This window comes from Pristiophorus japonicus, chromosome 5 (genome assembly GCF_044704955.1).
Source record: "Pristiophorus japonicus isolate sPriJap1 chromosome 5, sPriJap1.hap1, whole genome shotgun sequence".
Taxonomy (NCBI): domain Eukaryota; kingdom Metazoa; phylum Chordata; class Chondrichthyes; family Pristiophoridae; genus Pristiophorus; species Pristiophorus japonicus.
Genome location: NC_091981.1, coordinates 295134314 through 295157624, shown reverse-complemented (window position 1 = coordinate 295157624; position 23311 = coordinate 295134314). Strand labels below are relative to the sequence as shown.

Here is a 23311-nt window from a genome sequence, read left to right as displayed (position 1 = left end):
TCCCGAGAGCAGTTCTGGGCACCACACTGTAGGAAGGATATATTAGCCTTGGAAGGAGTGCAGCATTGGTTTGACAGAATGATACCTAGACTCCAAGGGTTAAGTTACAAGGAGATATTACACTAATTAGGATTGTGTTCCCTAGAATTTAGAAGGCTAAGGGGTGATTTGATCGAAGTTTTCAGGATATTAAGGGGAACAGATAGGGTAGTTAGAGAGAAACGATCTCCGCTGGTTGGGAATTCTAGGACTAGGGGCATAGTCTAAAAAATAGAGCCAGGCCTTTCGTGAGTGAAATTAGGAAACACTTCTACACACAAAGGACGATGGAAGTTTGGAACTTTCTTCCACAAGTGGCAATTGGTGCTAGATCAATTGTTAATTTTAAATTAAATTATGATTGTAAATGATCTGAGATTGATAGCTTTTTGTTAACCAATGTTAAAGGATATGGGCCAACGGTGGGTATATGGAGTTAAGTCGCAGATCAGCCGTGATCTCATTAAATGGCGAAACAGGCTTGAGGGGCTGAATGGCCTCCTCCTGTTCCTATGACTATTTGTCCTGTGAATAATGTTAGCAGTATGCATAAAAATAAAGTCACATTGATTTATCTCAAAGCTACATCTGTGAGATTTTAGCCCATGTATTTTTCTCAATTTACCTGATTCACTTGTCTGATTGTGGTTTTTCCTGAATCATTTAGAGAAACAGCGTTTGGCTCGGGTTGTTCCTACTGGGACTGTATGTCACCAACACTACTTCTCCAGGACCCTGGAGAGGTGGAGTAACAACAGTATCCGAGAGCAGGGATTGTGAGACAATTCTTCAGCAGATTATTTGTCCTGATTGGAAGCCATCTTTTACAATGTATTGTGGTTGCTGTGCTGACCACTTACTTCGTTATAATTCTTGACATATTTCAATCCCTGATTCTGATGGGGCAAGTGGAGCATGTTTCAGTGGGAGAGCATTTAGGAAACAGTGATCACAATATCATTGGGTTTAGAGTAGTTATGGAAAAGGATAAGGAACAATCAAACTTGTAAACACTCAACTGGAGGAGGGCTAATTGAAAAGGGATCTGGCCCAGGTGAATTGGAATCAAAGATTGGCAAGTAAAACAGTAAATGAGCAAAAGGAGATAGTTCAGGTACAGAATAGACACATTGCCACAAGAGGGAATGGACCAGAGTGCCCTAAATGAATACAGATATATAGATTAAAATAAACAGAAAAGATGGCCTTAACCCTTAATTTTTAACCGTTACTATAATGCAATAATGACACAATCTGCCATCAAAACTGACTGTCAGAATGGGTTTCAAGGAAGACTTGCATTTATATAGCACCTTTCAAGTCCTCGGGACATCCCAAAGCTAATTAATTAATCACCATTGTTGGATAGGCCAATGCAGCAACTAATCTATGCACAGCAAGATCACACAGCAACAATGAGGTGAATTACCAATTCACTTATTTTGGGGACTGTGAGGTAGAGCAGTCAACAAGCTCCCCGCTGGAGTGGAACTAAACTACAGAACCAGTGGGAACCTGTTCAACCTGCGGCAACTCTGGGCCAGATCCAAGACCACACCAACCTCTGTCGTCGAGCTACAGTATGCAGACGACGCCTGCGTCTGCACACATACAGAGGCTGAACTCCAGGACATAGTTGACATATTTACTGAGGCATACGAAAGCATGAGCCTTACGCTAAACATCCGTAAGACAAAGGTCCTCCACCAGATCAAGATCTACGGCGTGGCCCTGGACACCGTGGACCACTTCCCTTATCTCGGGATCTTCCTATCAACAAGAGCAGGCATCGACGACGAGATCCAACACCACCTCCAGTGCGCCAGTGCAGCCTTCGGCCACCTGAGGAAAAGAGTGTTTGAAGACCAGGCCCTCAAAACTGCCACCAAGCTCATGGTCTACAGGGCTGTAGTAACACCCGCCCTCCTGTATGGCTCAGAGACATGGACCATGTACAGTAGGCCCCTCAAGTCGCTGGAAAAATATCACCAACGATGTCTCCGCAAGATCCTACAAATCCCCTGGGAGGACAGATGCACCAACATTAGTGTCCTCGACCAGGCCAACATTCCCAGCATTGAAGCACTGACCACACTTGATCAGCTCCGCTGGGCAGGCAGCATAGTTCGCATGCCAGACACGAGACTCCCAAAGCAAGTGCTGTACTCTGAGCTCCTTCACGGCAAACGAGCCAAAGGTGGGCAGAGGAAACATTACCAGGACTCCCTCAAAGCCTCCCTGATAAAGTGTGGCATCCCCACTGACACCTGGGAGTCTCTGGCCAAAGACCGCCCTAAGTGGAGGAAGTGCATCCGAGAGGGTGCTGAGCACCTCGAGTCTCATTGTCGAGAGCATGCAGAAATCAAGCGCAGGCAGCGTGCGGCAAACCTGTCCCACCCACCCTTCCCTCAATGACTATCTGTGGCTCTCGTATTGGACTGTTCAGCCACCAAAGAACTCACTTCAGGAGTGTGGAAGCAAGTCTTCCTCGATTCCGAGGGACTGCCGATGATATTTTGGTGGTGTTGGTTGAGGAATTGTTTGTCAACACATGGGAGAATGCCCACCTCCTACACGACCTAAATTGTTTTTGTCTTTATATAATTTATTATCTTTTCTGATCCTCAACTCCCTATTCTATTGCTTAGGATCAGGCAGGCGATGGAGAGAAGGCAGAGAAGGAAACCAAAGAGGTCGCCCCAGAGGAAGATGTGAAAAAACACGGTTTCCTCATTTTAAGTCGAGAAGACTCAACAATGGTAGGTGTTGTTTTCTGAAAGATCTTCAATTTCCTTTTCTCCCTCAAAATGGTACAAGAATAACGCGACTGTTTTGTGTGCGTGTCTGGATTTGCCATGTGTCGTAATTCAATATAGAGAGGTTTTTGGGTTCAGCTATGAACATCACAGTAACTTCCTTTGGAAGTAACCATTTATTAACAAAAGAAATAATTTGCATTTCTATAGAGCCTTTCACGACCTCCAGGTGACCCAAAGCGCTTTAGGTCAATGAAGTACTTTAGAAGTACTACCCAACAGGAAGACAGGGCCTTTAACACTTGATCCGAAAGATGGCACCTCCAACAGTGCAGCACTCCCTGCAATGGAGTGTCAGCCTAGATTTTGTGCTCCAGTCTCTGGAGTGGGACTTGAATCAACAACCTTCTGACTTGGGCGAGAGTGCGACCCACTAAGCCACAGCTGACACTTGTTGAAAGATTGCAGTGTAAATGAATATACAAATTTGTCTGTGCTTCACGATTCCCTCTCTCTTACCGGCAGATCTTGCAGACCGGCCAGGAAATCATGGAGCTGGATGCCAGCGGCTTCGCCACGCAGGGTCCAACCATTTTTGCAGGAAACATCGGAGACAATAAATACATCGTGCAGGTTTCTCCTTTGGGGATCCGGTTACTGGAAGGCGGTGAGTACTTGTGAGCTTTGTGGATGCTGCCATTATTAATCCCACCATCAGCATCTCAACCATTGCAAAGCAGCAGGCTCAAACTTTAACACCTCTACCCGCATTCAGTCTTCTCTCTTGTTTCTTCGAACTAGAATTTAAATCTGCTTTGCTGTCACAGCCCATCAATCCAAGGCACAATATTATGTTCACTGGTGCCTTTAGAGTATTTCTGTTGTCTCTGTGTTGTGTGTGACCGCTGCTGGGACACTAATATTTTACAAAGTATCAGTAGAGTTATTAGTGAGATGTTAGTGCAAAGTAACATTCCCATCACCATGGCCATTTGAAGTGTGAAAAATGCCTAGTACAATTATAGAATTTATTCTTTCAAACTCGGGTTGTTTTTGGAGAGAATATTTGTGCTGGTGAAAGAGGCTGACTCTCCAGTGTAGTACTGAGGGAGTGCTGCACTGTCGGAGGTGCCGTCTTTCGGATGAGAATTTCAATTGGGGCAGATGCAAAACATTCGAAGAAGTGCAGGGGAGTTCTCCTGATGTCCTGACCAATATTTAGCCCGCAACCAACATCACTAAAAACAGATTATCTGGTCATTTATCTCATTGCTGTTTGTGGGACCTTGATGTGTGCAAATTGGCTGCTGGGTTTCCTCGGTTACAACAGTGACTACGCTTCAAAAGTAATTTCATTTGCTGTGAAGCGCTTTGTGATGTCCTGAGATTGTGAAAGCTTTGTATAAATCCTCTTTACTCGTGTAAACCTCATGAGTTTGTGCCAAATTACTTGTGCGTCATGGAGATCAGATGGGGGTTTGGCATGCCTGATTGCATGGTGTAGTTTGGTTGGAATTGTCTCTGCTCTCGTGACCTTGCAATGTTTGCTGCTTTTGAATAACACTTGCCATCCTGCTCTTGCAGTGAACCAGCTGCATTTCATTCCTGTGGATCTGGGCTCACCAATAATGCATTGTGCAGTGTGCGATCCCTACGTGGTGATAATGAGCGGCGAAGGTCAGGTGACTATGTTTGTACTGAAGCGCGACACGTACGGAGGAAACACTCACAGACTGACCATGCAGAAGCCACAGATACACATGGTATGTATTCCTGTACAATACTAATGAAAACTTGCCAGGGGCTGGGGATACAGGAGCAGATTCACTGATAGCGTGTTGGGAGCAGAGCGCTGTCGTTGAAGTGAGTGCACTTCCGAGATCGGGACACAAAGCCTTAACGTTGATTCTCCGACCCACATTCCATAGCATCAGCGAGTATAACCTGCAGCCGAATCCTGGCAGCGTATAATATTTTGCTGTCGTAATTCCAGAGGGAGAAAGAGAGCTGCGCGCTTATTGCTTTAAAATCGCAGTCCCTCATTCTTGTGTTTTCTGCAAAGTACAGTTGTGTAACTTGCATTGCTAGTTATGTTGTTCGATACTACTGTGGTCAGTGCTGCTCTGAATTTTCCTCTCTTATAATCTGCAAATATCCATTCTGCGTGCTCCTCTTCCTCTTTGCATCTTCAGCATCTTGATATCAAGACTCATTGAGTCTCTTACTCTAACCCATTCTTTTCCAGGACTTCAACAAACTCAGACTCCTCATCTCCCTCAGTATTTCCTTCCTCCAACAATCTACAGGCTCAAACTTTGGCATCATCCAGTCACTACTTCCTGAGTTACCTTGTCTTTGCTACTACTCTTCTGTCTTGTTGGTGCCCTGCTTTAGGACCGTTACTGCTTCATCTGGGGCTTCTTAATAATTAAAAACAATTAATTCACTCAATGCTTTAGCAAATTAATTTAACTGACTGGCTGATCCATACAGAGCAGGAAGGTTTCAAGTTCAATTCCTGCTCTGTGTTAAGTTAACTGCGGGTGGGTCGCTACCCAGAGGACACAGATTTAAGTCAAAAGAACCAGGGGAGAGATGAGCAGAATTTTTTTAACGCAGCGGGTTGTTGTGATCTGGAACGCACTGCCAGAAAGGGTGGTGAAAGCCGATTCAATAGTAACTTTCAAAAGGGAATTAGATAGCTACTTGAAAAGTAAAACATTCCCTGGCTATGAGGGAAGAGCAAGGGAGTGAGACTAATTGGATAGCTCTTTCAAAGAACCAGCACAAACACGATGGGTCGAATGGCCTTCATTTGTGCTGTAAGATTCTCTGAACTAATTGCAGCAACAGAAGAAGTGCTCCAGCAGAGGCTAGAGCAGGGAAATTGGCCAGGGTTTCTCTCCCGATTACTGTCCAGTGACCCCTGCGGGTACAGGTGTGTGGGTAGGCCAGCTGAGAACTGGACCAGGCTTGCCTGCGATTCCTCCTGCTGTGGAATAGTTTGCCACTGTTTATAAATAAGTTCAAAAATGATTAATGACAACTTGGTTCCACTAATTATGCTCCTGTCAGCCGCTTCAGGTTAGAGAGAGGAAATAGTGAGAACGTTTTTTTTTAAGTTAATCAGAGGGTGGAAATTGCTCCCATTCATGATCCGAGTACAGATTTGTGCTCTGGATGTGTCTCGGGTTTACATGTTGAGTTGAAGTTCTGGTGTGCCAGTGCAGTTTGTGTTGCTGTGCTCTTGTCAGATATGTTTAGTCTCCAGGATTGTGCTAACCTGATTTCTACACTGTACTGGCCTGCTATCCAGATGGACTGACAGTAACATTTCTAAAACTACCACTTCCAGTTGTCGAAGGTGATCGCCCTTTGTGCGTACCGAGATATCAGTGGAATGTTTACCACTGAGAGCCGAGCCTCTGTCGTGAAGGAGGACGCCATGAGAGGGAGCCAGTCTGAGGTGGAAACCATGATTACCAACATTAGGTAAGGGCGACGCGCCTTAACTCTTAAATACAGGAACATTCAAAGAATCATCTTTGCTTTTGTACCCTATGCCTCGGGATGCCGTGTGCTTATCTAACAGGCTTATCGACTGGTTTTGACACCTTCAAAGATTTATGTTTGTGGACCCCCGGGTCTCTCTGTTCCTGCACCCCGTCCCCTGTTAAAATTGTATCATTTAGTTTATATTCCTTCCTCATTCTTCCTTCCAAAATGTATCACTTCACACTTCTCTGCATTAAATGTCATCTGCCATGTGTCTGCTCATTTCCCCAGTCTGCCTGTGCCCTCCTGAAGTCTCTCACTACCCCCTCATTGTTTACGGTATTTCCAGGCTGCTTGTCATCTGCAAACTTTGAAATTTTGCCTCCTATACCCAAGTCCATTAGTATTAGAAAATTAGTATTTCTTTCTCCCCGTTATCCTCTTTCTCCCCTTCCCTCAAATGTAACGTCCTTTCGCCTTTCCTAGTGATGGTGACTCATACAAGGGTCATAATGGCAACTCTCCTGTACCTTGTGCATAATTTTCAGTTCTATGTGATGGCTCGGTGTTGTTGCACCATCCAGGCCTAGCCCCTGGTCGGTGCTGGTTAGCTCATCTCAGCCCAAGCAGTGTGTGTTGGCAGGCTATTTGACCGTGGGGTCATTGCCAATAAGCTTGATCAAGCCCTCCCCCAACGTCCACAGGTGTAGCTGGCTTAATAACTCGGGCTGTGTGTGTTTTTTTTCTCTCTTTCTAAATCTGTGGCACTGAGGTTAATTTAGGCGTCGCGCACTGCTGCTCTGGCTGAGAGGAGCCAACCAGCACCGACCAGGGGCTGGGCCTGGGTGGTGCAACAACACCGAGCTATCACATGGAACTGAAAATCCCTGTTTACAACCCGTCTGTGTGCATGCTTCTGTTAACAGCACTGCAAGCACAAGTGGGCAGGAAATATCCCGAGTTTCATCTCTCCTGAGGGAGAGATCAGAATGTAGCTGCAGTCGCTCGGTGTGGCATATTGAGGCACAATTTAAAAATAAACTTTTGTAAAATGGGACTCATGGAACATTTCTAACAGTTTAAGAACATAAGCATTAGGAGCAGAAGTAGGCCATTCGGTCCCTTGAGCCTGCTCCGCCATTTAATGAGATCATGGCTGATCTTCTACCTCAGCATCACTTTCCTGAACTATCCCCGTGTCCCTTGATTCCCTTAATACCCAAAAATCTATCCATCTCTGTCTTGAATATACTCAAAGACTGAGCCTCCACAGCCCTCTGGGGTAGAGAATTCCAAAGATCCACCACCCTCTAAGTGAAGAAATTTCTCCTCATTTCAGCCCTAAATGGCCGACCCCTTATTCTGCGATGGTGACCTCTGGTTCTAGACTCCCCAGCTAGGGGAAACATCCTCCCTGCATCAACCCTGTCAAGCCCTGTAAGAATTTTGTATGTTTCAATGAGATCACCTCTCATTCTTCTAAACTCTAGAAAATATAGGTCTAGTCTACTCAATCTCTCCTCATGGACAATTCCGCATCGCAGGAATCAGTCTGGTGAACCTTTGTTGCACTCCCTCTATGGCAAGTATATCCTTCCTTAGGTAAGGAGACCAAAACTGTTCACAGTACTCCAGGTGTTGTCTCACTAGGGCCCTATATAATTGCAGCAAGACGTCTTTACTCTTATACTCAAATCCTCTTGTAATAAAGGCCAACATACCATTTGTTTTCTTAATTGCTTGCTGTTACTGCATGTTAACTTTCAGTGATTTGGATACAAGGACACATGGGTCCCTCTGTACACCAACACTTCTCAGTCTCTCACCATTTAAAAAATACTCTGCTTTTCTATTTTTCCTACCAAAGTGGATAACTTCACATTTCTCCACATTATATTCCATTTGCCATGTTCTTGCCTATTCACTTAGCCTGTCTATGTCCCCTTGAAGTCTCTTTGCATTCTCCTCACAACTTACATTCCCACCTAGCTTTGTATCATCAGCAAACTTGTGCTCATTTTCCTGTATGTTTGTTTTATTGTAAATTGAAATGCACTAATAATGGTGTGAAAGCAATGCAATGGTTGTGCTGCTTTAGATTGGGGAGACGAGGAGATGGCCACGAGCAGAGCGGTGTAGATTAGAGCACTGTCCTTTCAGCTCTACAGTCTGAATTTCAATCCGATCTAATTTATTTCTATGAAACGGGGTCGGATGCTACACCGTTAACAATTGCTAAATAATTTCCTTGTCAGTCACCTCCAAGTGTTTCTGTGCCTCAGCCACGTGTTGTTTTTATTTCTATCCTCCAGCACCACAGTGGACGACGAAGAGGAGATGCTGTACGGAGAGTCAGGCTCAGCGCTCTTCAGTCCTCCGAAAGAGGAGCCAAGTCGTACCTCTGTGCCCGTGGCTGAAAAAGAGCCCTCACACTTTAAAATCGAGCCCACCAATTGGTGCATGCTGGTGAGGGAGAACGGTGTCATGGAGGTGAGAATCGTATACTATTATACATTAGTGATTTAGACAAAGGAATTGAATGTAATATCTCCAAGTTTGCAGATGACACTAAGCTGGGTGTCGCTGTGAGGAGGATGCTAAGAGGCTGCAGGGTGACTTGGACAGGTTAGGTGAGTGGGCAAATGCATGGCAGATGCAGTATAATGTGGATAAATGTGAGGTTATCCACTTTGGTGGCAAAAACAGGAAGGCAGAATATTATCTGAATGGTAACAGATTAGGAAAAGGGGAGGTGCAACAAGACCTGGGTGTCATGGTACATCAGTTATTGAAAGTTGGCATACAGGTACAACAGGTGGTGAAGAAGGCAAATGGCATGCTGGCCTTCATAGCGAGAGGATTTGAGTATAGGAGCAGGGAGATCTTACTACAGTTGTACAGGGCCTTGGTGAGGCCTCACCTTGAGTATTGTGTGCAATTTTGGTCTCCTAATCTGAGGAAGGACATTCTTGCTATTGAGGGAGTGCAGCGAAAATTCACCAGACTGATTCCCGGGATGGCAGGACTGACATATGAAGAAAGACTGGATCGACTAGGCTCATATTCACTGGAATTTAGAAGAATGAGAGGGGATCTCATAGAAACATAAAGAATTCTGACGGGATTGGACAGGTTAGATGCAGGAAGAATGTTCCCGATGTTGGGGAAGTCCAGAACCAGGGGTCACAGTCTAAGGACAAGGAGTAGGCCATTTAGGACTGAGATGAGGAGAAATTTCTTCACTGAGAGTTGTTAACCTGTGGAATTCCCTACCGCAGAGAGTTGTTAATGCCAGTTCGTTAGATATATTCAAGAGGGAGTTAGATGTGGCCCTTACGGCCAAAGGGATCAATGGTATGGAGAGAAAGCAGGAAAGGGGTACTGAGGGAATGATCATAGAAACATAGAAAATAGGTGCAGGAGCAGGCCATTCAGCCCTTCTAGCCTGCACTGCCATTCAATGAGTTCATGGCTGAACATGAAACTTCAGTACCCCATTCCTGCTTTCTCACCATACCCCTTGATCCCCCGAGTAGTAAGGACTACATCTAACTCCCTTTTGAATATATTTAGTGAATTGGCCTCAACAACTTTCTGTGGTAGAGAATTCCACAGGTTCACCACTCTCTGGGTGAAGAAGTTTCTCCTCATCTCGGTCCTAAATGGCTTACCCCTTATCCTTAGACTGTGACCCCTGGTTCTGGACTTCCCCAACATTGGGAACATTCTTCCTGCATCCAACCTGTCCAAACCCGTCAGAATTTTAAACGTTTCTATGAGGTCCCCTCTCTTCTGAACTCCAGTGAATACAAGCCCAGTTGATCCAGTCTCTCTTGAAATGTCAGTCCCACCACCCCGGGAATCAGTCTGGTGAATCTTCGCTGCACTTCCTCAATAGCAAGAATGTCCTTCCTCAAGTTAGGAGACCAAAACTGTACACAATACTCCAGGTGTGGCCTCACCAAGGCCCTGTACAACTGTAGCAACATCTCCCTGCCCCTGTACTCAAATCCCCTCGCTATGAAGGCCAACATGCCATTTGCCTTCTTAACCGCCTGCTGTAACTGCATGCCAACCTTCAATGACTGATGTACCATGACACCCAGGTCTCGTTGCACCTCCCCTTTTCCTAATCTGTCACCATTCAGATAATAGTCTGTCTCTCTGTTTTTACCACCAAAGTGGATAACCTCACATTTATCCACATTATACTTCATCTGCCACGCATTTGCCCACTCACCTAACCTATCCAAGTCACTCTGCAGCCTCATAGCATCCTCCTCGCAGCTCACACTGCCACCCAACTTAGTGTCATCCGCAAATTTGGAGATACTACATTTAATCCCCTCGTCTAAATCAGTAATGTACAATGTAAACAGCTGGGGCCCTAGCACAGAACCTTGCGGTACCCCACTAGTCACTGCCTGCCATTCTGAAAAGTACCCATTTACTCCTACTCTTTGCTTCCTGTCTGACAACCAGTTCTCAATCCACGTCAGCACACTACCCCCAATCCCATGTGCTTTAACTTTGCACATTAATCTCTTGTGTGGGACCTTGTCGAAAGCCTTCTGAAAGTCCAAATATACCACATCAACTGGTTCTCCTTTGTCCACTTTACTGGAAACATTCTCAAAAAATTCCAGAAGATTTGTCAAGCATGATCTCCCTTTCACAAATCCATGCTGACTTGGACCTATCATGTCACTATTTTCCAAATGCGCTGCTATGACATCCTTAATAATTGATTCCATCATTTTACCCACTACCGATGTCAGGCTGACCGGCCTATAATTCCCTGTTATCTCCTCCTTTTTTAAAAAGTGGGGTTACATTGGCTACCCTCCACTCGATAGGAACTGATCCAGAGTCAATGGAATGTTGGAAAATGACTGTCAATGCATCCGCTATTTCCAAGGCCACCTCCTTAAGTACTCTGGGATGCAGTCCATCAGGCCCTGGGGATTTATCGGCCTTCAATCCCATCAATTTCCCCAACACAATTTCCCGACTAATAAAGATTTCCCTCAGTTCCTCCTCCTTACTAGACCCTCTGACCCTTTTTATATCCGGAAGGTTGTTTGTGTCCTCCTTAGTGAATACTGAACCAAAGTACTTATGATACTTAGGGGGTTGACTGTGGATGGGCAATGGCAGACATTTAGAGATCGCATGGATGAATTACAACAATTGTAAATTCCTGTCTGGCGTAAAAATAAAAAAGGGAAGGTGGCTCAACCGTGGCTATCTAGGGAAATCAGGGATAGTATTAAAGCCAAGGAAGTGGCATACAAATTGGCCAGAAATAGCAGCGAACCTGGGGACTGGGAGAAATTTAGAACTCAGCAGAGGAGGACAAAGGGTTTGATTAGGGCAGGGAAAATGGAGTACGAGAAGAAGCTTGCAGGGAACATTAAGGCGGATTGCAAAAGTTTCTATAGGTATGTAAAGAGAAAAAGGTTGGTGAAGACAAACGTAGGTCCCCTGCAGTCAGAATCAGGGGAAGTCATAACGGGGAACAAAGAAATGGCAGACCAATTGAACAAGTACTTTGGTTCGGTATTCACTAAGGAGGATACAAACAACCTTCCGGATATAAAAGGGGTCAGAGGGTCTAGTAAGGAGGGGGAACTGAGGGAAATCTTTATTAGTCGGGAAATTGTGTTGGGGAAATTGATGGGATTGAAGGCCGATAAATCCCCAGGGCCTGATGGACTGCATCCTAGAGTACTTAAGGAGGTGGCCTTGGAAATAGCGGATGCATTGACAGTCATTTTCCAACATTCCATTGACTCTGGATCAGTTCCTATGGAGTGGAGGGTAGCCAATGTAACCCCACTTTTTAAAAAAGGAGGGAGAGAGAAAACAGGGAATTATAGACCGGTCAGCCTGACCTCAGTAGTGGGTAAAATGATGGAATCAATTATTAAGGATGTCAAAGCAGTGCATCTGGAAAATGGTGACATGATAGGTCCAAGTCAGCATGGATTTGTGAAAGGGAAATCATGCTTGACAAATCTTCTGGAATTTTTTGAGGATGTTACCAGTAACGTGGACAAAGGAGAACCAGTTGATGTGGTATATTTGGACTTTCAGAAGGCTTTCGACAAGGTCCCACACAAGAGATTAATGTGCAAAGTTAAAGCACATGGGATTGGGGGTAGTGTGCTGACGTGGATTGAGAACTGGTTGTCAGACAGGAAGCAAAGAGTAGGAGTAAACGGGTACTTTTCAGAATGGCAGGCAGTGACTAGTGGAGTGCCGCAAGGTTCTGTGCTGGGGCCCCAGCTGTTTACATTGTACATTAATGATTTAGACGAGGGGATTAAATGCAGTATCTCCAAATTTGCGGATGATACTAAGTTGGGTGGCAGTGTGAGCTGCGAGGAGGATGCTGTTAGGCTGCAGAGTGACTTGGATAGGTTAGGTGAGTGGGCAAATACATGGCAGATGAAGTATAATGTGGATAAATGTGAGGTTATCCACTTTGGTGGTAAAAACAGAGAGACAGACTATTATCTGAATGGTGACAGATTAGGAAAAGGGAAGGTGCAACGAGACCTGGGTGTCATGGTACATCAGTCATTGAAGGTTAGCATGCAGGTACAGCAGGCGGTTAAGAAAGCAAATGGCATGTTGGCCTTCATAGCGAGGGGATTTGAGTACAGGGGCAGGGAGATGTTGCTACAGTTGTACAGGGCCTTGGTGAGGCCACACCTGGAGTATTGTGTTCAGTTTTGGTCTCCTAACTTGAGGAAGGACATTCTTGCTATTGAGGGAGTGCAGCGAAGGTTCACCAGACTGATTCCCGGGATGGCGGGACTGACCTATCAAGAAAGATTGGATCAACTGGGCTTGTATTCACTGGAGTTCAGAAGAATGAGAGGGGACCTCATAGAAACGTTTAAAATTCTGACGGGTTTAGACAGGTTAGATGCAGAAAGAATGTTCCCAATGTTGGGGAAGTCCAGAACCAGGGGTCACAGTCTAAGGATAAGGGGTAAGCCATTTAGGACCGAGATGAGGAGAAACTTCTTCACCCAGAGAGTGGTGAACCTGTGGAATTCTCTACCACAGAAAGTAGTTGAGGCCAATTCACTAAATATATTCAAAAGGGAGTTAGATGAAGTCCTTACTACTCGGGGGATCAAGGGTTATGGCGAGAAAGCAGGAAGGGGGTACTGAAGTTTCATGTTCAGCCATGAACTCATTGAATGGCGGTGCAGGTTAGAAGGGCTGAATGGCCTGCTCCTGCACCTATTTTCTATGTTTCTATGTTTCAATTGGTCTGCCATTTCTTTGTTCCATGATATTGAATGGTGGTGCAAGCTCGAAGGGCCGAATGGCCTACTCCTGCACCTATTTTCTATGTTTCTATGTAATCTGTGTCTAAGATTGGTTTGGGATGGTGTGGAGGGAGATCAGAGACGAAAAGAAACCCAATGTCTCGTAACAGCACTACATGGGAGGGGGGAACAAAAAAACACCAATAACATGGCTCATAAATAACTCGCCACCACAACATTAATCACAAGGAAAAAAAGAAATCAATCGCACTTGCCTGAGGTCGCCATTACTGACCTCACTGCGGCCGCTGCAGCTTGGAGCGCCAGCCTCCACAGGCGGTCCCAGCAGGGCGCTCGTGCTACGGGTCGGGCGCCAGCCAAAAATCGAGCTGGTGTCGCAACCAGTGGCGTTGCACACCGGCTCTCCACTTCCGGTGGTAATACTCCACGCCCCCTCAAAACTGGCACCGGAAGCTGGCCGCCCGCCCGGAAGTGCTTACCGCCACCCCTTCGGGGCGCTAACAGGGGCAGCAGAAAACTGAAAATCCAACTCTGTGTATTTACAGCTGAGGAGGAACAAGAGAGTTCAGAAGGAGCAGTGACCAGAGTGGCACTGAGCGAGTTTTATAATTAGATTGGGTAGAATGACTGGGTGAGCTGGATGACCTGAACCTCCTCTTCTCCTTACCCCGGTGCTGCGTTGTGGGGCTTAGAGCGCGAGTGGTGATGATTGAACTCTCCAATGTTTCTGTGCAGATCTACCAGCTGCCCGACTGGCGTTTGGTCTTCCTGGTGAAGAATTTCCCTGTGGGTCAGCGCGTGCTGGTGGACAGCTCTTCCGGTCAGCACATGACGCAGGGAGAGATAAAGAAGGAGGAGTTTGCCCGCCTGACGGAGATGCCGGCAGTAAGGGAGGTCCTGCTGGTTGGGCTCGGCAATCGACAGACGAGGCCTTTCCTTCTGGTAAGCGATAGTTCGCGTCGCTGAGGTAAATGCACATTAATATACATTTTGTGTGTGTTCTGACCTTGTGGAACGCATCACCGAGGCTCCGAGTGTAAAAAGGGGTTCAATTCTCTGGTCTGTGCTGTGTTCACCAGTCTCGGTTGATGACGTAAAGCAAAATGCTGCAAATCTCATATCAAAACACAAGGGGCTTGATATTCGGTACCGCCCGCTTTGACGCAGTGACGTCGCCGGGGCATTGCCTTTAGCGCCAGGCGATGTCTACCGCCTCAAACTGGGATATTCAGTTGTATAGCACTAAGGGAAGCGTTCCACAATCCCCGAGCCACTAAAGGCCCATCGCGGGGTGGGAGTGCGGGAGCGCTTCTCAAGTTGAGGCTCTGGGATACCCGCATCCTAGCGTCTAAAGAGGAGGTGAGGTTGACCATGTGAAACCTGCAAAAAAAATGGACGGGAGGCTACCAACAGCCCTCCACAAGTAAGAGAGGTAAGTAATTGTTGAAAATTTGACTCTCAACATTTACCTCTTCATTCCCTACGATATCTGCACCGTCTGCTTCCCCCTGTCGGACGAAAGCAGTCAATTTGTGAATTGCGTCACTAAGGGGGCGTTGCGCACTCTTGACGTCACCAAGTGGGAAGCGCTAAAGTGCGAAGCACTGCCGCTAAATCACCAGTGAAGTTTGTGGCACACTGTCATAGCGCGGTGCTCTGGCGGTAGGTGTTTAGCGGCCCCTTAGCGCCCCTCTCTGGCGCTAATGGTGGCGCTAAACAACTGAATTTCTACCCCAAGGTGCTGGAAACACTGAGCCAGTCTGGCAGCATCTGTGGGGAGAGGAAGGTAAGGTTAACGTTTCAGGTCCAGGGCCTTTTGTCAGAACCGGTAGATGAACAGCTTGTAAAGAGGAATAGAGCCAGGGAGAAGAATGGTCAGTGACTAGGTGGACACACGATCAAAACACAAGAAGGGAAACAGATAGCAAAGAAGGTGCACCCGGTAGAAGCGAGCAGTTCATTCACTGCCACTTCCTTCCAGGAATGTCCACCTTGAAGAAGTTCTGTTCTTCTCTTGAAGGTGAATTTTGTGTGTCTCTCTCTCACCCTGCTCCCCTTCATTGCCAACTGTTTCCCCTCCTGCGTTTGATCATGTGTTCACTAAATCTCCATCCCTCCTGTCGTTCAATCACCTCCACAGACCAGCTTTCTTTTTCTTCCGTTTCCTTGGCTCTGTTTTTCTTTACAAGCTGTTAAGACATCAAAGTAGGCAAAAGAGGAAGGGGATACGTTGCGGAATAATTGGGAAAGTTACCCACAGTAACAATTTAAAAAGTAATGCTGCACATATTTTGTAGCTCTAAGACTCTTAACATCGGCCCTGGCCCCCTCGTACAGTGGCTCCGGGAACAGATGAATAACTTGTTTTGCTGCTTGTCTGTTGCAGGTTCATGTGGAACAGGAACTTTTGATCTATGAGGCCTTTTCCTACGACGCACAGCAAAGCCAAAATAACCTGAAAGTTCGGTTTAAAAAGGTACATAATGCCTCAACGGGAAAATCAACCCTCAAATGCCTCACGCGCATCAACAACTCCTTTAAATGAACCCTTCTGGTTAAAAATACATGCTTGTTTTAGTTTTTCAACAACATTCCATTATTTAAGTTGTTATTTCAAGGTTTTCTCATTGAGTGATGGATTATGGGCTCCTGAGCCTGCCGCGGGTCCAACCAGTACCATCAAAATCAGGTTCATTAGTGGTTTGGCTCATTAACTGATTAATTGTCTCATTGCTGTTTGTGGGATCTTGACCCGTGCAAATTTGCTGTCACATTTACCTACGTAACAGCAGCATCTATCCGTTGAAAATAATTGATTGACTGTGAAGCATTTTGGGATGTCCTGAGAATGTGAAAGGCGTTAATATAAATGCAGTTTCTTTTCTTGTATCAGAACTCATCCTCTGGCACAGAAACTCTCCCGCTGCAGCACCTGCTTCAATGTTGAACAACCCCATTAATTTTAGCTTTCTCACTTTGTTTGGTTGGTTGATCACCTCGAGTACTGTGCACAGTTTTGGTCTCCTTATCTAAGGAAAGATATACTTGCCTTAGAGGGAGTGCAACAAAGGTTTGTTCACCAAACTGATTCCCGAATGGGGGGAGAGATTGAGATTAGGCCTACAATCCATAGAATTTAGAAGAATGAGAAGTTTTCACATTGAAACATATAAAATTCTTACAGGTAGATGCTGGGAGGATGTTTCTCCTGGCTGGGGAGTCTAGAACCAGGGGTCACAGTCTCAGAATAAGGGGTCGGCCATTTAGGGCTGAGATGAGGAGAAATTTCTTCACTCGGAGGGTGGTGAATCTTCGGAATTCTCTGCCCCAGAGGGCTGTGGAGGCTCAGTCGTGAATATAATCAAGACAGAGATCGATAGATTTTTGGCTATTAAGGGAATCAAAGGATATGGGGATAGTACGGGAGGGTTGATGGAGAAGATCAGCTATGAGCTTACTGAATAGTAGAGCAGGTTCAAAGAGCCGAATGACCTACTGCTCCTATTTCTTAAGTTCTTAATCCAGGTTTTCTTGATAACTTCATTCATGGCCTCGGAATCTGCCTTTCTGCTTACTTTGAAATAATAACCTGGGTTTTGGATATACGTTGATGAGATCCCTCTGATCTGCTTTCTCGCTCGACTCTCAAGCTGCTCTTGTCCTATCACAACCCTCACCCAGTAATCTGCAATGTCTTGAACTAGTTTCTCTTTACCTTTCCTCTCCAGGTGCCACATAATATAAACTTCAGAGAGAAGAAGCTCAAACAGTCCAAGAAAGACAAGAAAGTTGAGACCGCCACGGGAGAGGAACAAGTTGTTCCCAAAGCAAGGGTCGCTCGGTTTCGCTATTTCGAAGATATTTCTGGATACTCGGGGGTAAGGGCTTTTGTAATTGCCGCTTTACCTTTTGCGCAAGTTTCTTTCAACCATAGCGTAACACGTGAATGATGCAGTGCAATAATATAGTCTCCCAATCTATCCAAGGATTCCTGTCCCAGCTCCCACTACGCTGTCGGGGGTAATACAGTCGGGAGGTTTGCCTGCAGCATGTAAAAGATTCCACGGCACTATTTTGAAGAGGAGCAGGGTAGTTCTCCTCGGTGTCCAGGCCAATATTTATCCCTCAACCAACATCACAAAAAAAGGTTATCTGCTCGTTCTCGCATTGCTGTTTGTGGGGCATTGCTTTGTGCAAATTGACTGTAAAGTGCTTTGGGACATCCTGAGGCCAGGAAAGATGCTACATAAATACAAATCATTCATTCATATTCTGAATGTCAGGTATTTTGGCAAATGTCTTGTTTTTTTTGAGAGAGGACATAATCAGCTTGCACAATTCAGGGTTGCAGCAGACATTCCCAAAGTCCCCGGTTCCATGGTTGAATTCGGGCACAGATTCCAGATAATCAAAAAGCAAAATAATGCTGATGTTAGAAATCTGAAACAAAAACCCGGAACACTCAGCAGAGGATACAAGTCAACGATTCCTGCGTTCTCTCAACAGATGCTGCCTGACCTGCTGAGTGTTTGTGTTTGTGTTACAGATTACAGATATCTCGGGGCTGAAATTTGCACCAAGGAGCCAACATTATGAGAAAATCCGATTGTTCTGTTTTAAGGTGTCCCCCTGTTCAAATTCCCACCGCGCCATTGCCTGATGGAAATCTACACTGCCGCCGTGCCGGTTTCAGTGCACTGTTAACGTCTGCTCCTTCTCCGCCCTAGGTATTTATCTGTGGCCCGTCCCCTCACTGGCTGTTCATGACCTCGCGAGGTGCACTGCGCTTGCACCCGATGACGGTTGACGGACCCATCGAATCCTTCGCGCCCTTCCACAATGTCAACTGTCCGAAGGGTTTCCTGTACTTCAACAAACAGGTACGGAGGAGAGCGGTGTCACTGTAGGATGTGAACAGTATGTCAGGAGGCTTATTGATCGAGCATCTTGTCAAAAACTTAACCCTCTTCGTGGAGCTCTGAGTCACCACATGGAAATCTGCCAGCGGAGGCAAAACGTCGGCCAGTTAAGTTTGCGTTTTAAGAGGAAGCTTTTCCTTTTCCTTTGTCCGACATTTAAATTGCAAAACATATGAATAGAGGGAGTACAACAAAGGTTCACCTGGGATGGGGGGGATTGTCCTGTGAGGAGAGATTGAGTAGACTAGGCCTACATTCTCTGGAGTTTAGAAGAATGAGAGGTGATCTCATTGAAACATACAAAACTCTTACAGGGCTTGACAGGGTAGATGCAGGGAGAATGTTTCCCCTGGCTGGGGAGTCGAGAACCAGGGGTCACAGTCTCAGAATAAGGGGGTCGCCCATTTAGGACTAAGATGAGGAAAATTTTCTTTACTCGGAGGTTGGTGAATCTTTGGAATTCTCTACCCCAGAGGGCTGTGGAGGCTCAGTCTTTGAGTATATTCGAGACAGAGATCGATAGATTGTTGGATATTAAGGGAATCAAGGGATATGGGGATAGTGCAGGAAAGTGGAATTGAGGTCGAAGACCAACCATGATCTCATTGAATGGCGAAGCAGGCTCGAGGAGCCTAATTGGCTACTCCTGCTCCTAGTTCTTATGTTATTTTAACCTCCCCCAGTGGTCTCATGACCTGGTGTAGCACATTCATACCGTGGTCCCTAGCTCTGTCCCTGGGTTGCACAGACCTTGGCCTGTGTAGTGCATCCACTCACTGAACAAACTCACTGAGCCCTCTGGAGCTTACAACTTTTTGCCATATTTGTATAAATGTTAACGTTCGTTTGCTCCCCCACTCGCGCACACAAGTAGATAGGTGCTCACTGTTTCATTGGCCTTCCTTTCAAAACATGCTGCTGCCAATTAGCAAGGTGAAAATGATTCCATTAGGGCCTAATTTACTTGGAGAACATTCAGAAAATATAATACTGGACAGACATCTGACTGAAGTCTAGCTGAGCATACGGGACCTATCACTGAGGAGGGCCCTCTATTGTATACGCTTTACTCTTTGACAGTACTCTTCCCCTCCACTTGGAAGTGCTGACTTATGCAGGGATACTTTTCTAATGATTCATTGAGCCACCCAATTAACCGTTCCTCATCTGTGAGACTGGACAGTGAGTGCTTGCAGGTTGTTGGCGGTAGCGAGCATGCGAGTTGACCCCACCATAGTCCTCTTTGGCATCTACATGCACGTACTCCCCAGCAAAAGTCGGCAGGTAACGATCAGGGATGCGAACTCTGGCTGATTTTCTCCCCCCTCCCTAGCCCGGGAGCCACATGATCAATTGAAGCGTTCCAAACAGAGCAGATAATGAATCTGGGATTGACTGGTATGTGTTGCTCAGTACCACAGTGCGCAGTCTATTTACAGGGAAGTGTGCCCCTTTAACATTCCTGTTGCTTTAACCTTGTGACGGGCGTTAATGTAATTTTTCATCTGATGTTGAAAGAACCCTAGCACACTATGCAGTGAGGAGTTTGCTTTTTAGAATACATGTATTGAAGGCATTTTTCTTCCCCTTGTCTTTTCTCATTTTCAATCCTTCCTGTTGCCATAGGGTGACCTTCGAATCAGTGTATTACCCACATACTTATCTTACGATGCACCATGGCCAGTTCGAAAGATCCCTCTACGTTGTACAGCACATTACGTATCTTATCACGTGGAAACTAAGGTGAGAAACACTGTGCATTATTTGAAATCTTGCCTCTTTTACCCTAAAACGTCTCATCAAGCAGTGGTGCCGTTAATTGGCCTCTGGCACTGACTGTTGTTGCTAGGATTTCAGTGAAGTGCAATTGTGGGGGGGGTGGGGGGCTGAAATTCTTTTTGCTGCCTTCACTTGAACTGTGAAAACCCACCCAGCGGTACAGTTATAGATTCTGACCTGCAAAATTCAGGTTGCATCTTTGCTGAGAGCATTTGAAGTTTTTGAACACTAGTGTAGAGATCTTCAACTTTTCATATATTGGAGGCTCCATGGACACGTACTTTCCATTAGTGCATGACTATGTAGTGATCGAGAAGGGGATTGTTAGCCATTTCCTTTCCGTTAATAGGCGGGGGGGCGCTGGCTAAGACCAATTGTAGCTGCTGTATTGTCGCACTGGCTAATACAACTAACTCAATGCAGACCGGGAATCAAACCTGGGGCCATTCTAGGCTGTATGGCCTGGTAATGCACCATATGGTGTATTGAGCCATCAGGAGCTCTGGAAAGTTGACTTCTACTTACTTTTGTCATTAAATCAGTTTTATTGTCACTTTTAAATAAAGCTGGTGCGTTTTGTGACTGACTGGCCCCGTTGTCCAATGGCTCAGGGGGCCATCACCATGACGCCTGGTCACTTCAAACAAAGAAAAGTCACATAGCTGACGGACAAGGTTTTGTGTGGATACTGTGAATGTGTGTCTTTTTCTTCAGGTGTATGCGGTAACTACAAGTGTGACGGAGATCTGTAATAGGATCCCAAAGATGACTGGGGAGGACAAAGAGTTTGAGAATATTGAACGCGGTGAGTAAGCCCAGAGCAAGAGAAAGAGGCCTTCAGCTTGGCCTGGGAACCTGGGTCCCGCTGGTGGAGCGGTATATGGCGCTAATCTGTAAAGCACCGGCCCCTAGCCCCTAGCAGGAATCTGGATCTACATCAGTGCCCAAACCTCCAGCTCAAATCGGAAAAGTTTGTGTTATAGAAATAGTGCAGTATTTCACCTCAGTATGCACGGAACATAGTCTTTTTTAGCCTGGCTATTACACAGTGAACCAGGGATTAAAATTGTAGCTATAGACTATCACAGTATTACACTGTCTGCTACATATCAAAGGTTGGAACCCAAAGTTTACCAATCTGGAATAAGGGTTAACTTTATGATCACTGAAGCTGCAGAAATGATTGTGCTGAATCCAGACTGGTGACCTTCCATGGAAAAACCGACCTTGGCCTTTACTGTTGGCTCAGGTGATGTGTTTTTTCATTGGTGCGAATGGTTGGGTAAGGTTCAAGGACCTCTCATTGCCATAAATTTAGGATCATCATCAACAGAACAAAGGGAGATGTTTGGAGGATGTTTTTTTAATGGTCTCAGTACATAGAATGCCCCACCAGAAATACTGGTGGAAACAGATCCAGAATAGCTTTTAAAAGGGAACTGGATACGTATTTGAAAAATAAAAAAAATAAACAGAGGATTGGGGAAAGGATAAGGGAAATGAGTGAGCAATTACTTCTTTCAACAACCAGCACAGGCACGGTGGGCTGAATGGGCACTTGCAGTGCGGTGTGCTAATGGATGGGATGGGGCACAACCTACTGTCGGTGATGATGAATGGGGGAGCAACAGCCTCCCATTGATAGTAATAGAATATAATAGGCCTTGTCCCTTTGACACTGATACCTTGTTCTATTGGCAGATGACCGATACATCTACCCAATGCTGGAGAAGTTTTCCATTCAGTTGATCTCACCTGTCAGCTGGGAAGCCATTCCCAATACTAGGTAAGCTAGAGCAACTGTATTACTGAAGTCTTACTAGAAAGAGTTAATGTGCGAAGAACTCTGCTTTTAAGTGTCTATCTTCACGCCCATTATTATCATCATCATCATCATCATCATAGGCGGTCCCTCGAAACGAGGATGACTTGCTTCCACGCCAAAAAAAAATGAGTTTCGAAAGAAGAACCCGAACTACATCCTGAAGAGTGGAAGATGCCTGTGCGTGGATTTATTTAACGTGGGATGGCCGTTGAACACCAGCCATCACACAGGCTTGACAGAGCTAGGTCTTGGTCCAGTGACAAGGATTAACCAAGATGACTGGAGGCCAGCTCTGCTGCACGGACCTAGTGTGCACACATATCGCAGTGTGGGCTGGCCCGCGCCTCCCCTGGGCCCCGATCACATCCCTCCACAGTCTCTCACAGCTCCTTCACCCCTCTCGCTGCACCTGCCCACGTTCCAATCACCGACCTTGCTGACACCCATTCACCAGTGGACAGAAATAATTCTCACTCAGCACCCATATCTTCAAAAATGACATGCACGGAATTGTTTCTGATTACCCTCCCATTCTTTGAGCGAATTCGAGTTTCGGAATCCTTAATGTGCCCAATATCGGATTCAAAGAGTTAAACTGGGGTACGGTTTGATGGATTAATGTGGGTCTAGGTGTCTTTAGCATGGCTTTGTGGATGTAATGTGCAGCGCGAGTGACATCCACTGATAGAACATCCATCCAGTACCAGCCTTTGATTTTCAGATTGGACTTTTTCTATGTTAAGCACATGACAGGATTGAACAGTGACAACTGGCCGATCTTGGTGATACAGTGCCGTTACCATATAGCAAGACCGAGATACTTGGGATCGGATAATGTAAACCAACTAGTGCAAGGCTTCAAGAACATTGCATCTTCTATTGAAATTAGTTGCAGCAACAGACAATACAACTTTTTCATAATTTAAATTTTAATTTTATGTCTGAGAGTTTTGCGGCGTGACTATCATTAAACAGGTTATTGCCCCCCCACCCCCCAATCCAACTTTTTCTCCTCACCCATCCTGGAAACGTTCCCTGAGCACATTCTTGGCCATTGGTCACGTGAGTTCGGATGGAGAATGTCAGTCAGTGAGACTGCTGAGGGCAAGGTTCCCTCTCTGCTCCACCCTTCCCCCAATTCCAGAGAAAGAAAGACTTGCATTTATATAGCGCCTTTCATGACTTCAGGAC

The 23311-nt window shown here is 45.8% G+C and overlaps 1 protein-coding gene across 3 annotated transcripts in view; it reads left to right on the top strand.

The window, feature by feature from the left end:
- The window catches only part of cpsf1 (cleavage and polyadenylation specific factor 1), a 108142-nt gene that overhangs the window by 55482 nt on the left and 29349 nt on the right, over positions 1–23311 (top strand). For all 3 annotated transcript variants that reach the window (XM_070881882.1, XM_070881881.1, XM_070881880.1), the window contains exons 18-29: positions 2688–2798; positions 3321–3462; positions 4380–4558; positions 6151–6287; positions 8603–8780; positions 14333–14539; positions 15984–16073; positions 17326–17475; positions 18325–18477; positions 20143–20259; positions 21010–21100; positions 21997–22081. In XM_070881882.1, coding sequence (XP_070737983.1) covers positions 2688–2798; positions 3321–3462; positions 4380–4558; positions 6151–6287; positions 8603–8780; positions 14333–14539; positions 15984–16073; positions 17326–17475; positions 18325–18477; positions 20143–20259; positions 21010–21100; positions 21997–22081 — 1640 coding nt within the window. The remainder of the gene's footprint in view (positions 1–2687; positions 2799–3320; positions 3463–4379; positions 4559–6150; positions 6288–8602; positions 8781–14332; positions 14540–15983; positions 16074–17325; positions 17476–18324; positions 18478–20142; positions 20260–21009; positions 21101–21996; positions 22082–23311) is intronic.